General features: G+C 43.0%; 1 protein-coding gene across 4 annotated transcripts in view; it reads left to right on the top strand.

Annotated features, from left to right (window-relative positions):
• GNG2 (G protein subunit gamma 2) overlaps positions 1 to 16,375 on the top strand; it is a 112,543-nt gene that overhangs the window by 76,917 nt on the left and 19,251 nt on the right. Inside the window, exon 1 of one of the 4 annotated variants that reach the window (XM_059696026.1) lies at positions 4,387 to 4,506. The exons of the other annotated variants lie outside the window; for them this stretch is intronic. Within the exon in view, the coding sequence (XP_059552009.1) occupies positions 4,452 to 4,506 (55 nt within the window). The 5' untranslated portion in view covers positions 4,387 to 4,451. Of the gene's footprint in view, positions 1 to 4,386; positions 4,507 to 16,375 lie in introns of those variants that run through there. 4 annotated transcript variants of the gene reach the window in all.

The following is a 16,375-nucleotide window of genomic DNA, read 5'->3' as shown; positions in this document are numbered from 1 at the left end:
CCACAGCTCGTGAGCCACATGCGGCTCTTTGGCCCCTTCAGTGTGGCTCTTCCACAAAATACCAGCTCTTCCACAAAATACCGACTTCTGTGCATGGGCCACGAAGTTTCAATTGCAATGTACATGCGCGCCCGCACGTGGTATTTTGTGGAAGAGCCACACTGAAGGGGCCAAAGAGCCGCATGTGGCTCGCGAGCCGCGGTTGGCCGACCATAGCTAACCTATATAGGTAAGAACACTATTTAGAGGCCCAACAGGAAACCTGTTTTAACGCTAACTTCCTGTAAGGTATTATCTATTTATTTACCCTCACCAGAGGATATGTTTTTAAGAATTTGAGAGAGAGAGAGAGAAAGTGAGAAAGAGGGAAGAGAGAGAAAGAGAGAGAGAGAGGTGAGAGAAACATCCATCAGTTGCCTCCTGTACGTGCCTAACCAGGTTGAAAAGTTACTGTCAAAATTAACTTGGTTGCCTATCGGTGGAAAGATTATAGGAAATTTTTTTCCTGAATCTATGTGTTTTGAAGAAACAGCCGGCTCAATAGATTGGTGTCCTGAATTCTTAGAATTGAAGTAGAGTGGGAGTGCTCCCGAAAGGTAGGAAATGGACATGAGAGAACAGAAAGTTTGAATTCTCCTTTCAGCCAGCTGGGGTCCTCTTGGTCTTAGGGCTTTTCTGCATATTTACCCACTTTCCTTAGACATTCAATTTGGGCTGTGTTGAGAATTAACTGTGTTGAGAGAGTCCCAGAGCTGTGAGATTTCATGATAACAGTGACAGGAATGGAACTATGTTAATATCTCTTGAACAACTAGCAAAAAAACAAAAGGAATCAAGCATTCATCCACCTCAATTCTCTCATTATGATTATGCAGCAAAGTTGAAACTCAAATCCAGACCCCCAGCCTCAGATTTCAGTGCTCTGTATTACTCCACACTGATTCTGACATTTCTTCATGAACATTGGTTCAGTACCCTGGGGTAGCATGACTCAGCTCATTGAGCATCCTCATGGCCCTGCTACGTCCACAGACCTCTGTCTTTCCCTTCAAATTTCCATCAATAGAACCACATTTATTAAAAAGAGATGTCTTCTAAAAATTCCTTAGGGATCTACATAATTATCTGTTTCTCCTTCCACACAACATCGAGCCTATTTTATTGAAGTGCAGGGATCTGCTTAGCAAATACTATTCACTCACTAATAAGGGAAACTGTAATCAAATTTGCTGGTTATCTACATTCTTTGCAAAAAATAGTACAAAAAATAACTAAGGTGGGAAAATCAAGTCCAATTCCTCTAGTCTAAGTAAATCAGAATGTCTCACTGTTGAGTAGTGATCAGCATAGGGTAGGGAGTGGTCAGCAGAGAGAACAGGCTATTGCTTTGACTTCATTGACTCCCTTCTCCCCTCCCCCCATTTTCCTAATAGGTTTTGCCTAGTAGTGACCACACATTGGGGGTGGGGGAAACAACTGAGTAAGAACCTGAACCTTAATAATGCTTCCAATTTAGAGAGTACTAAAATGTTAGAAATACTCAAGAAACAGTAAAAAGTGCATCTAACTTTTGAACCAGGATTTAAGTCCTTGATTCTGACACCAGGTTATAGCTGTTTTGTTTTTGTTTTTCTTCATTGTTGAGATGTGTCCCTCATTCCCTCTCTCCTTTTTCCCCCTCCACCTGGCTCCTCCCCTACCCTTTTTAAAAGGCAATTCATGTAATCACTCTGGCCCTTAAATTTTTTTAATCTGTGAAATAAGGATCTTGGTTCAGTGAATTTCAAATGTCTTATATTTAGCTGCTCATCAAGCATTGGTGGCATAAATTTGCAGAGGAGCCATTTCCTAACTTGCTCATTCCTAGAAAAATCCTGAACTCTTATCCTGGAAGAGGCCTCCTTTCATGAGCCCCTCAGGGGCTGCCCAAACTGGCCCAAATGTTAAATAAAGCACAGTGCCACTCTGGGCTCTATACATTGAGAGGTATTTTCTAAACTTGTGTCACAAGTGATTCAAGGGTATTGAATCAGTGATTAGGTAGTTCTGCAAGATAACTTCTGGGTTCTGCTCAACTCTGAGATTTAATAACTCTGTGAATTCCAGAGTATATTAATTAAGTTCAGTCCAGTTCATTGTCTTTACTTTCTCAGAACTGCGCTAGGTACCTGGGGATTGGTCTCAAAGGTGTTCATTCCAGGAGGGCAGGCTAGAAAAGGAAGCCAGTGAGCAGCCAAGGTGGTTAAGTCGCTCCTGAAAAGTGTCTGCAATGGAAGTGCTTTGGGGACTATATATGCACAATTACCAAACCCTGTCATCGGCACACCAAAACGGTGACATTTCGTGTGTATATAGAAATTATACTTAGATAAAACTCACTTTACAAAAGCACATGTAAGATGACCTCCCCAAGTCCACATTTCAGACAAGTTCCTTTCACCCTTTGGAGATGGCAAGTAAACAGCTGTCCTGTGGAGAAGGGCCCTTTCCTTGCCTCTCCTCTCCTGCCACCCAGGGTGCTTCTGACTCGGTGTGGGCAGTGGTTGTCTATGTCCTTACTCAGTGACAAAGTGAAAAAAAAAGGGGGGGGGGGTTCCTTGTTTCTTCATCTTTAATTTCTTACATTTTTTCTCTGTTCACTCCTTATGATCAGAAGGATATTGGCCTGGCAGTTTATGTTATGCACCTAGAGCAGCAGTTTTAAAAAAACAGCACTGGCCGAAACCGGTTTGGCTCAGTGGATAGAGCGTCGGCCTGCGGACTGAGAGGTCCCGGGTTCGATTCCGGTCAAGGGCATGTACCTGGGTTGCGGGCACATCCCCGGTGGGGGATGTGCAGGAGGCAGCTGATCGATGTTTCTCTCTCATCGATGTTTCTAGCTCTCTCTATCTCTCTCCCTTCCTCTCTGTGAAAAATCAATAAAATATATTAAAAAAAAAAAAACAGCACTGTTTGAAATAATAACAAAACGCCTCTGTATGACATATCAGAGATATGAGATAGCCTTAAAAGATGGACACGTGAGTAATGGGAAACATTAGGATGACTCCGTTCTCTTCAGGATGTTGGGCGGAGGAGGAACCCATCTTGCAGTGTGGATAATGAGAAAGCACCTCAGAAGGCCAACATTTATGCGGGGCCCAGCAAATGGTTATGTACGTTAGTTAATGTTATCTTCCCAGCATGATAGTACACACCCAAAAGGCACTTGAAAAGTTACTGTGAAGATGAACTTGGTTGTCATCAGAAGGATTATAGGAGCTTTTTGTTTTCTAAATCTCTTGTGTTTTTCCATTTCCCAATAATGGCTATGTATTTGTTTTATGAGAAAAACTCTTTTTAAAAGCGAATTGGGGGGAAATGGGCCTTTGCTTTCCCTGATATTAAACTAATAAAAAGGAGGCAAACTCGAGCCGGCTTTGCTCAGGGCATAGAGCGTCAGCCTGCGGACTGAAGGGTCCCAGGTTCGATTCCAGTCAAGGGCACATGCCAGGGGGCGTGCATGAGGCAGCCAATCAATGATTCTCCTCATCACTGATGTTTCTAGCTCTCCCTCTCTGAAATCAATAAAAATATATTTTTTTTTTAAAAAAGAAGGGAGACAAGGCCTTCGATACTGTGTTTTCGAGCTGTGGCCTCACACGGGGATTCTGTCTGCGATGAGTGGTCACAGGTTGGTGGAGGGAGGGGGGATGGGAGGCCAACGTTACAGAGGAGCTTTCAACATTGGACTGATGTGTACGCTCTCAAACAGAGCATATGTGTAACTTTGCAACTGGGAAAAGGTATTGATGCTTTATATTTTGCCAAAAACAACCCAGAATGCATCTGGTCACCCGAGGCTGTGTCCCTTGTTTGCAGGAGCCTGGAAATGGTAAAAGGGAAACAGTGCAAATCACAAGCTTATCTTTTGCCCCAAGAATGTGGGGCTGCTTGAAGATCAGAGGAGATTTAGACCCTGGGAGGTGCCCTTTGCGGGGACGTGCTTCATAGCACATTTGCTACCAAACCAAAGCCATTGTTCGCAATCTGCATCCAGAAACATCTGGTGGGGCTACAGAGAGGGCCCGCCTGACGCTGTGTGCCAGGTGCGCCCCCCCCCCCAGAAGTAACAAACATTTTCCGCTGCGTCTAAGTAATATATGTACCCAAGGCTGGGTGCCGGGGTGCGCAGGACTTTCACCCGTTTAAAATCTGTATTGAGCTCTGTCTGTAAATACAACAGACAAGGTCTTTGACGTGTTTACATTTAGAGGAGAAAAGAAACTGATGATATATAAACGAATTCAGTAACTCCAGGTGATTGTGATGCACTGAAGGAAATAAACAGGGCGATGTGCTGGGGAATGACAGGGGCGGACGCAGCACTCAGACTGTGATCAGGAGGAGACAGCATCTGACGCAGGTCTGCAGGAGGAAGCAGCGGCTGTGTGCGGCCCCTCCCAGGGAAGATGCAGCCCTGCAGAGCATTGCAGACCTCGGAGCAGCACGCACAGGAGCCCGAGGGTAAAGCCTGGCTTGACCTGTCTAACCAGCGAAGACAGAAAAATTTAGCGCAATTTGGGGGATAGAAGGGCACGTTTTATAATATCTATGGGAGGGACTCTGGACAGAATACTAATAATTGATAATACCAGTCGGCATGCAATTTTAAAAATAGGCAGAGGAATGGCTTGTTTTCTGCTAGCACTGGCTCCCGGGCTGGGGTGGGCTTGAGGGACTGAGGAGGCTGCTGTCGTTGCCGGGCAGGTTTCTCAGAGGACGAGAGGCGGCTGGAGCTGGGCTGTCAGTGACAAGCCTGCAGGAGGGATGAGATATGTGGCAAAATCATGGCCGCCACGGGCATGAGCTGTGTCGGGAGAACAGGGAGCAAGGCTGGCTTGGCTGAAGACTAGGGCGGGCGATGCCGGCAGCAGCAGGCAGTGGAGATTTTGATGCAAGTGCTCGCTGTGTGTGCACAGATGCTCTGCTGGCCTTTACATACAGGGAGATCGGCCTGAGGAGGAGGCAGAAGGCAATTAGCCTCAGGTGCTAGGCTTGCAGGTTTATTCTGTAGCTACTCTATGCGGATGTGAGCCTTTGCCTCCAGAAGATACCAATGAAAGAAAGTGCCTTCCTAGAATGATTGGGGTAGCACATCTGCTCGGTGGCTGGTTTCCTTAGAAACCCTGTGTGTAACCTGGGCAGATGCTTCTGACTCGCACACATGAAGCGCTCACTAAATCCTTGTTTGCTAATTCCAAATCATAATTGATTTTCAAATCATTTCCATCTCTTCCATAGATTGTCAAGGCAAATCAGAAAGTTCAAAATTGAATGTAAAGATTTACTCATCTTCCTCCCCAAAAAGATTTCCTTCCCTTTGGATTTTTTTTTTTTTTTGAGTTCTTGCTTATTATTAAGTTCTCACTTAACGGAGTCACAGTTGGATATCATCATAGTTTTTGTTTGTTTGTTTGTTTGTTTGTTTTTCCCCTTTGCCTTAGTCCAGTGATGGCGAACCTATGACACGCGTGTCAGAGGTGACACGCGAACTCATTGTTTTGGTTGATTTTTCTTTGTTAAATGGCATTTAAATATATAAAATAAATATCAAAAATAGAAGTCTTTGTTTTACTGTGGTTGCAAATATCAAAAAATTTCTATATGTGACACGGCACCAGAGTTAAGTTAGGGTTTTTCAAAATGCTGACACGCCGAGCTCCAAAGGTTCGCCATCACTGCCTTAGTCCCTTACTCCTTTCCTGGGTTCCTTGTTGTGAGCATTGGAGGTTATGTATGTCATATTCTTGGGTCACAGTGCTTAGTAGTTGCTCAGTAAATAGTAGTGGTCATTCTCTATTCATGCCTGCTTCTTGTGTAGCACTCCATTAGTTATAACACGCTGTTACAAGCATGAAGCACACTCATGCAATCCTGCAGTTGTTATTTCTAGTTTACAACTGAGCCACTGAACTCCAGAAAGATTAAGTGATTTTCCCACTGTAAAACAGCTTGAGAATGTCAGAATACACGAGAATTCAGATCTTCTATCGCCTAGTGCCTGTTTTTGCCTCTTGTACAACCCGTCAGTTGTATCACGGGGAATATCCCCAGACAACACAGTGTTAAAAAAACAAACCTGAATGGAGGAGGTCCGGTTCTTACTGGGGGGGTGGGGGCACGAGGGGGGCGCTGTGTTGAGGAGCTCAATCAAAGGACTTCCGGTGTTACCATTTTGTAAGCCTAAGGGGCCCTTGGAACAGTGGCAGGGAAGCGTGGACAAACTCCAGGGGTTGTCTACACCTTGAGATCCACTGAGAATTTAGAATTGAAGCAGTAGGTTGTTGTTGTTTTTTTAAGAAATTAATTAACCAATAGATAATGTCCTACAGGGATGCAGAAGACCGCAGCCTGTCAGATCCTCTTTGCCTGCTGTTGCAGAGCATTAGACATCAGGAGGTTAACAGAGCCATTTCTATGGAAACAAGCTCATTATTTCTCTTTTGTTGGAATCCTACTGGTTCATGGTCTGGGCTTCCATATTTACAAAAAGAAAAAAAGAAAGGAAAGAGAAAAATCCAACATATGCCAGACAAAATACTAATCCTTTTTCCTTGATGTGAACAAAGCCCATTTAACACCTAAGAATGCCAGCCCCATGTGTGGATAACAAGCCGTTTCCTTATCCAAGGCCCAGATAAAAATGAAAAGCTTATGTGTCATTTTTAAGTTGCAACATGGTCTGTTCATTCCTGTTTCATTTTACATAATCTGTAAAATCCATGACTTTGAGTCAACATTGTTCGAGGAATGTGTTTTTGTCAAGGTCGTTAAGAGCAGCTAACCAAGGATGCTCTCTCCAAGAAGAAGGCTGTGTCTCACAGAGAAGCTGTTTCAGAAGCAGCAGCTTGCTGGAAAGCAGAGACCTGCCGTCTCAAACCATGGTTTCCGGCAGCCCAGTGGAATGGGGGAGGTGTGCTGTGTCTTACTCTCCACCTACACGCCATTGATGGCTCCCATGCTGATTTGAGAGAAATCAGTTGGGATCTTGTCTTTCTTCTGTTGGGCAAGTGGCCATATCCCAGCAAACCCTCACAGAAATAGTACAGAGTGGACTTGAAGTTGATGTCACTCCCTTGATTTTCCTTCACTATTGGCACACTAGCCCTCATTCCCACTTGCTCTCCCTGAGCTACAAAGACGGTAAAATTTGCTATTATGTTTGTGAAATGGCCAAACATATACCATAGTCCCCAGATTAGGATCGGTCTGCTGCCTCTAAAAATGTGAATGGAGAGGGCTGGAAGGAAACCTTTCTCTGGGGAGCATGATTCAGAAACACTAATGTTCTGACTTCATCTAAACCTCAGTTTCCTCCAACCAGGGACGCGGTGGTTATTTGCTGCCCTGGAATTATGAGGGTTAAATCGGATAATGCTTTAAAGCACTTGGCCCACTTCCTGGCACACGGCAAGCTCTTGGTTTACAAGCTAATGTTCATTTTTAATATGAGTTTCTGGCCCTCCGGTGAAAGAACAGAGCTTTTGGCCTGTAAAATTGAATTCCCGGAAATGAGAAGTACTAAAAGATGGGGGAGGTGGGGAGGTACTTAGAAGGCCCCTGTTTTGATTTGTTTACAAATCCATCTTTCCCCTTCGCCAGCTTGTGTTGTCCAGCTCTCTCATCCTGACTGCTTGTGAACTCCCTGAGGCTTCCCAGGGGAGGATATTTTCTGGTGCCTCCTTCATCTCCCTGGGCCCCCTCCCCTCCCCTCCTTTCCCCTCTCCTCCCCTCCCCCCTCTCCTCTTCAAATATCAGTCAGCACCCAGTGGAGTTCAGTATCATTTCATACCCATTATCACCAAGCTCCTCCATGCCTAAGTCTGTGTGGATATTCTCTACCCCCCTCACTGTCCCCCCACTTGCCCCATTCTCATCTGTTTTCATTCTCCTCCTCCAGTCTCCATACTGCTGCTCAAATATGAGCGAAGGCAAGGCAGGAGACCAGCACATGGTGACCCCCAAGAGATAGCTTAGTGACGTTTCCAATTTTTAAAACATAATTAGGAAAGAGTGAGCGTCCAAGGTGGACTCCAACCCTGAGACTCTGGGGCCTGGAAGTGTTGAGGGAGCAGCAACACGCTTCACAAACAAATCCCTTATTGATTGAAAATATCCCTAGTGGCTGAAGCACCAAAAAGAAATTAGTGTGTGCTTATTAGTACAGATTGAAATGTGCTATTTCGGTATCAAGTCAAAGTGGCCAACTGGTAACAGAGAGATGCCTGACAAAGAGCTACGCTGAAGCCTGGCAGCCTATCCTACAGTTATTATTCTTCACACTGCAGCTGCTATGCATACATTCACTGGCGTTCTGACTGTTAAAGCCCTTCGCAGGAATGGATATTAACTGTACCCTTTGTAGGCGTAATCTAATCAATTCGTGAGGCTGCCCTTGCTTGCTGCAGAATAAATTAGTGTAGGGATCAAAACAGATGAGTGGCAAAATGACCAAGCTGAACTTGGGTTGTGGTGTGAACAGGTAACAAAGATATCTATCTAGGCGACTAATGTCGAAGCTCAGAAATATTTTTAATTAGAATCGTTTGAAATTAGTCCTCTAATTCAAAAGCCCTCACCAATGAATGATATGGCTAACTGACAGATGAGAATCCTAAAGGTATCTCAGGTGGCTGAGAGACTATAAACCTCTCATTTGTTTTCTAGACCTAAAATCGTTTGTGTTATTGCCAATGTAACCTGAACCTTTAAATACACAAAACAAATAAATCAAACCGCCTTAGCACCTACCGCAAATATCAAAACGCAGTTCTGAGAAACACACAGTTATAATTAAAACGAAAGGCCATAGGGAAGCCTGCTGGGTGCCAGGCTGCCTGACTTAAAGAACACCACCAGAGTATTAAAAGAATGGGATCCTCCACAATTAACCTACACTCTCTAAGGCAAAAATCCCATTAGCAACACATTTATTTATCTTCGTGTCACAGAAATAAAGGGTTGTGTGTTTATTCCTAAGCCTAAGTGGCAAGAAAATGTGTGTTTTCTTAACAGAAAAGTTCCTCCTGAAAGAAACTTCAATGCTGGATGCATCATTAGAAAAAGGAAGCTCATCGAATGGTTATTAGTCCGTGACAGGCCTCTCTTTCCTATTGCTGGGGTGGGGACGGGGGTGGGGGTGGGGGCGTTCCTCTCATCAGTTGAAAACAAAAACAAAAATGCCTTCTGTATTATTCTTGGGTTTGGAATTCAGGTGGGATGATTAGGACATTCTTGCGGAGTCCTGCCAATCTGTCCTCCACAGCTTTATTATTGTTCTAGTTTGTATTCTTTTTGCTCACCGGCAGATAAAACCCAGCATAATCTCATTCTACCAGCACATTGCAAGAAAGAGACTGTTCTCTTTTATTATTATTATTATTATTTTATTTTTAATCTTTATTGTTGAAGGTATCACATAGTTCCTCCTTTTTCCCCCATTAACCTCTTCCAGCCTGCTCTGTCCCTCCTCCCCCAGGCTCTCACCACCCCGTTGTCTGTGTCCACAGGATATACATATATGCATGCAAGTTCACTGATTGATCTCTTCCCACCCACCCTCCCCTGCCTGCCCTCTGACTGTTCTCTTTTAAATAAACAGGGATCAAACATCCATAAAGCATAATGCTGGGTCAGCTTTAGCTCAAGCGGTTACTTCGAATTCTGCTTGTTGCAGACACATAAAGCATAATGCTAATGAGAAGTAAGAGCACGTAACACTTATTCATCGCTGGAACGGTAATAGGGATCATAAGACACAAGTATAAAAGCCCAGTTAGTTGCAACTTTCCTCGCGCAGTACTTTCTTTGAGCAGATTTGTCATGCATGGCTCTCTCTGTGGCTGCTTTGTTAGCGTCCTTCCCCATTGAGAGTACCATGGGCCTTTTGAGCAGCCCACGTCATTTTTGCCTGACACTCTGCAGGGCACGAGAGCTTCTGCCTCTGCTCCCTAAATGCCAGCAGCATCTCTAGTTATTATCATAACCCAGACCACCCCACACATTTCCAAATGCCTCTGAAGGGGTGGTACCTCCGCTGACTGAGAACAACTGCCATGAATCTAGTGAGGCTTGGAGAATAGGTTGAATCCTATTTGGAAATTCCAGAGGGTAAATTATTAGACTTTTAAAAAGAGCTTTTGGCTATGGAATTCTGAAAGAATTGGTGTGCAGTATCATATCCTCTAATTCAAACTTAGAGATGTGTGGCCACCCGTATTCTATGCCGTAACTTGATTGCCAGGTGATACAACACTTGACAGCGCTACCAGTTGCTGGGTTCAGAACAGCTTGATGGACCAAAGAGTGTCACTCCAGCTACACTACCCAACCTGTGCTCATCAACCCAGCTGACTCCCAGAAATGACCTCAGGAATTCAGAGTTTCCCCCAAGAGAACCAGATTCGGACTCAATTTCCTTCTGCTCCACCGATTTTGAGGAGAAGTAGAGTCCACCGCTGGGTGAACCTCTGGCGTGGCCCTCTGATGGCTCCAGGGCCAGGCTGGGCTTCGGCAAAGGTAACCTCCAGTGCATCACAAGGCAGTCCAAGACTGGGCCACTAGGGTGCGAGAGGAGCGAGGCAGAGAGGTGAATCTCCCTCTATTTTTAACCAAAAGCTTTTAGTTGTTTTTAAGAGGTATGTGTGTTTTAAAGCTTTATCTGACTGATCTTTTCGGCAGAATTTTACTTTTCCTTTTAGCTATTTTAGTTGGTGTCTTCGAACAATTTCCTTCTCTCTTATAAAAAAAAAAAAAGTCATTTCTGCCCAATTTGGGTTACATGTAAAATGAAACAGGAACATTCGCCAAGAATATCTGATGTGCGTCTGCTTCCCTGTTGAAACTGCCTAAGCCTCTAACAGGGCTCTGTCAACACTTTTCTGAGTCCCATTATGTTCACAAGGTGCAGGACCCTTTGCTCAACAACACTTCTCACAGCATGCAGTTACTCTCAACTCAGGTAGCATTGAAAGACAAAAGGCTGCCTCCTCCCCATTAAAAAAACAGTCATATAGCATTTCTATACACTAACAATGAGCAATCTGGAAAGGATAATAATTGAAAAATTCCATTTACAATAGTGTCAAAAGAATAAAATACTTAGAAATTAACTGAGAATAGAATTAATTTAGGAATAGAATAGAGAGCACAGGAAGGAACCCTCACACATATGGTCAAATGATTTTCAACAAGGGTGGCAAGACCACTTAATAGGGAAAAGACAGTCTTTTCAACAAATGGTGCTGGGAAAACTAGATATCCACATGCAAAAGAAAGGTGTTGTACCATTACTTAACCCTATATATAAAAATTAGCTCAAAATGTATCAAAGACCTAAATGTAAGAGCTAAAACTATAAAACTCTGAAGAAAACATAGGGAAAAGCTTCACAACATTGGATTTGGTGATGATTTCCTGGATATGACAACAAAGGCACAAGCAACAAAAGAAAAATGGACAAATTGGACTTCATGAAAATTAAAAGCTGTATGCATCGAAGCATACTATTAACAAAGTGAAAAGTCAATTCATAGAATGGGAGAAAATATAAACCATAAATCTGATAAGAGATTAATATTCAGAATAGATAGAGAACTCCTAAAACTCAACAACAAAAACACTATTTCAAAAATGGGCAAAGGATTTGAATAGACATTTCTCCAAAGAAGATATACAAGTGGTTGGTAAGTATAGGAAATGAAGCTCAATATCACTAATCATTATGGAATAAAAATCAAACCACAAAGAGAAACCACCTCTCACTTATTAGGGTGACTACTATCAAAAAACCAAACAAACAGAAAATAACAAGTGTTGGTGAGGATAAAGAAAAATTGGAACCCTTGTGTACTTTTTATAAGCATGTAAAATGAGAGGCCCAGTGCATGAAATTCATGCAGTTGGGGGGGGGGGTCCCTCAGCCCAGCCTGCGCCCGCTCTCAGTTGGACATCCTTAGTGCTGCTGAGAAGGCAGGAGAGGCTCCCACCACTGCCGCTGTGCTAGCAGCCATCAGCCTGGCTTGTGGCTGAGCAGAGCTCCCCCTGTGGGAGCACACTGACCACCAAGGGGCAGTCCTGGTAGTTCCACCATTAGGGTCAATTTGCATATTACCCTTTTATTATATGGATGGTACAACCACTGTGGAAAACAGTATGGCTGTTCCTCAAAAAAATAAAAAAAAAATAGATTTACATATAATCCAGCAATTCCACTTCTAGGGATATCCCCAAAAGAACCAAAAGTAGGGTCATGGAGAGATATTTATATATCCATGTTCATAGAGGTGCTATTCACAGTAGCTAAAACATGGAAGTGACCCAGGTATCCATCAACAGATAGATGGATAAGCAAAATATGCTATATAGCTACAATGAAATATTCATCCTTAAAACAGAAGGAAATTCTGACACATGCTACAACATGAATGAACTTGGAGGACATGAAGAGAGTCAGAGCCAGTCATGGGAAGACAAAAGTGTATGATTTTACCTCCATGAGGTATCTAGAATAGCCAAAACCACAGAAACAGAATGTAGAATAGTGTTTTTCAGGGCTGAAGGGAGAAAAGAATGGGAGTTATTGTTTATTGAGTTTCAGTTTTATAGGATGAAAAGAGAGTGTGTGTGTGTGTGTGTGTGTGTGTAAGTATAAAATGTTTTGTCCAAATGCCTCAAGCTTAAACGATAGGCCAACTTTTCTTATTTACCACAGCCACTTTCTAGGAAAACACATACTTCTTTGGAACACTGGTCTAGGACTCCACAGTTTTCAGTCTGGGGGGGGGGGGGGGGCGGCGGCGGCGGGGGGCGTGGAATTTTGTCAGTGCTTTTATGGGAAAGCAGCTGGATGTGAAAAAGGAGAATGTGCAAAGCGATTCTCAAAGGGGCACTAGACCTCTGTTGGGTCATATGGTAAAACAAGAACATTCAGGATGTATCTTCCTAAAAGAAGGAGCACAAATCAAAGCCTATGTTTATTTTTTCTCTTAACACTTAAGTCCGTTTCGATTTCCACCATGTTCTCTCCCAGCATGTCTAGACTGGCATCCTGCCCATTCTTCTTCTTTTCCCATCTCAACCCCAACCTCCCTACTTCCCTTCTCTGCCTGCACAGAGGTCTCCTTCTATGGTAAGAAGGATAAAGGCCCCCAAAGATGTCCATGTCCCCATTCCTGGAACCTGTGAATATGTTGTTACATGGCAAAGGGGAAATAATGTTGCATATGGAATTAAGGTTGCTAATCAGCTGACCTAAAGATCAGGAGATTACCCTGGATCATCTGGGGGGGCCCAATGTAGTTAGGGGGCAGAAGAGAGTCAAAGAGAAATGTGACTGGAGAAGATGTTATGGTGATATGACATGAGAAGGACTCAACTCACAATCACTGGCTTTGAAGATGGGGAAAAAGGTCAAGAGCCAGGGAATGCTGGCAGCTTCCAGAAGCTAGAAAAGGAAAAGAAAGAGCTTTTTCCTCAGAGGCTCCAGAAAAAAATGCAGCCCTGCCAGCACCTAGAATTGAGCCCAGGGAGACCGATTTAAGATCCCTGACCTCCAAAACTGCAGGATAATAAACTTCTATTATTTACGTTACTAAATATATAGGAATGTATTACAACAGCAATAGACTTTCTAGCTCAGTCTCCTCAGGACATCCACAGCTTTCCCAGGAACATGAGCAGGCATTAAGACATAGACTTTCTTAGATAGTCAAATGAAAAGAATGGGTTATGTACTCAGTTAATGGCAGATCTGTTAGCCAAGAGCAGAGAAACCCTTAATAATGGTGATGGAAACAAGATCAGTGCTCACTTCTCTTCACATAGATGGTAACCAGTTCACAGCTGGTCTGGTGGCTCTACCATGTCAGTAAGGACCCAGCTCCTCCCTGCTCACCCTGGAGTGTAGCCTAGAGGTTCAAGATGGAGCTCTATGGTCAACATGACTACCCTCCAGGCCAGTGGCAGGAGGAAGGGGAGGCAAAGGGTATACCCCTCCCTTCAAGGATACTTCTGCTTATATCTCATTGGGCAAAGCTTAACTCATTTAACTAGACTGAGCTGCAAGGGAGGCTGGGGAATGTATCGTTGAGCTTAATATGCCCAGTTAAAATTCAGGATTCTGGTGGGAGGTGGGAAGTGGGTGATCTCTGTAAAAAAAAATATATATATATATATATATATATTACTAATGAAGAACAAGAAGGAGTATTTGGAAGCAAGCTGTGATCTTTGTGATCTCATTTATATTCAAGGGAGGAAGAATAGCTGACCAGAATTTCAAAGCTCCCTCAGGCCCCATGAGGATTTGGTAATTCTGTGATAGTCTGTATTCTAGTCTGTATTCTCGTGTGATAAATTTTAGTTTGGCTTCACAAAACAGTGTCCAGGGGCTTGTAGATCATGGCTGCTTCCAACTGTGGATGAATGGAAGAGTTAGGCCACTCTGCTGGGTAAGTCAGTATTCCATCTTGGCCCTATAAGGTTTTGCAAACTGATGAGATGTTTGTTTGATTTAGGGGCATATACTTAATTTCTCTGTAGCACTAAGATCATTGGATCCCTAACCATGCTGATGAAATCACAGTTGTTAAAGCCTCCTTTTATTTATTTTTGTGTTTTTTTTTTACATGTTTCTTGATCTTCAAGCATATGAAAGCAGAGTCAGAGATCTTTGTGGCTTTAAAATTCCTTGCATCTTCCTTCCCACTTTATTCTCTCCAAACCCTTTGAAAATAAATTGAGAAAACAGTTAACTTATCTTCCAGTTTATTTTTCAATATTCTTTATAAAATAGCACTCTCTAGAAAGGGACTTCTTTGTTTACAGAGTCATACATAATTTTTTTTTTGTTATGAAGAACTAGATAACCTAACAAAATAATTTATAGTCTTTTGTTTCTGTTTTGTTTTGGGTTTTTTTTGGTTATTAAAAATTATTTCTTGATTTTAGTAAAAAAATATGTATTGAACTTATTATGTGTTATTCTTCCTTCCCCAGGTTTTTATTTGCTCTTTCCTTTTTTATTTATTTATTTTTTTTACCCCTTCAACACCAGAGATATTGTTTACCCTTGACTTCTTTAAGGGGAACTGAAGTTTTTATCATCTGCTGTAGCTGTTCTGTGAACTACCTTCTTCTTTCTTTTTTTCTTTTTTTATTTATTGTCTAAAGTTCTACATATGTCTCCTTTTTCCCTGCTTGACCCCCCGTCCCCAGCCATTCCCACCCCAAGCAAGCCCCCACCGCCCCAGTGTCTGTGTCCACTGGTTATGCTAATACGCATGCATACAAGTGCTCTTTCCTTTTTTAGATGGTAACCTGATCCTACTTTATCTGTAGATAAAAATATTCCCCAAAGCTAGCAGAAGTCACGGTTTTTAAAATAATGTCTTCAGAACAAGCTTCAACTCGTGTTGACTGCAGCAGTGTTATGATGCTTCGCGTTTCTTGAGTCATGCAGCTCTCAGCAGGGCTAGTGAAATTGCAGACAGTGCGTCATTATTGGGGGTCGGTGACCCCAAGGGGCACATTTACACAGATGGTCCTGAAATAGCACATGGCACTTTGGCAGAAGCGAGACCGGATCAGAAGGCGGGGGAAATAGGCACTGAAAATAAAATAGGAGGCATTCCGAGATGAACAACAAGAATAAAGTGAGAGGGTGGGCCAAGAAAGAATTAGAAGAAAAATGAAATTGGGATAAGAAGTGGAAGGGGGTGGGGTCAAGGACAGGAGGGGGTCTGGCAGAGCCTGGGCGAAGAAGCCATCTCACAAGCTACATAGATACAGAGCTCCGCTCTCTAAACACTTGTCTTCTATTTTCACATTTTAAAAAGTAATGTCTATTATACTTTATTTCCAATGCCATTCGTGAACCCATTGACATAATTAGCCATTTGGACCTGGCAATCCCTCCCCCTGGTCATTATAGATGTGTTTCTGAAGAATTGTGAGGAAAGTGGGTAGTTGTGAAGAACGCCATCTGTCAGATAGAGTGAAGAGAAGTGACTATTTGAAACAATGCTGGATCAGTGACACTGCAAAGCCACACCTCCCATTGCAGTGTCTCTGCAGTTTAATAGGCCTAGGTGGTTAGAGTCAACCAAAAAGTTGGTGTTTGAGCCCGTTAAGGAAACATGGTAAATTCGGTGTCTTTGGTCCTGAAGGATTACATAATTTCCCGTTCCTCTCTCCACCTGCCTTTCACTCATCCTCCCAGGGCACTTACCACAGTATCTGACAATAGTCATACCCTATAAATAACAACAGTAACAATGTGTACACTTGCCCTTATTATTTTGAAGTTATTTAATAAACTATGATCATGTTAATA

The sequence above is a fragment of the Myotis daubentonii genome, chromosome 1 (genome assembly GCF_963259705.1).
Source record: "Myotis daubentonii chromosome 1, mMyoDau2.1, whole genome shotgun sequence".
In the NCBI taxonomy this organism is placed as follows: Eukaryota; Metazoa; Chordata; class Mammalia; order Chiroptera; family Vespertilionidae; genus Myotis; species Myotis daubentonii.
This window is presented reverse-complemented; position numbering and strand designations above follow the sequence as displayed.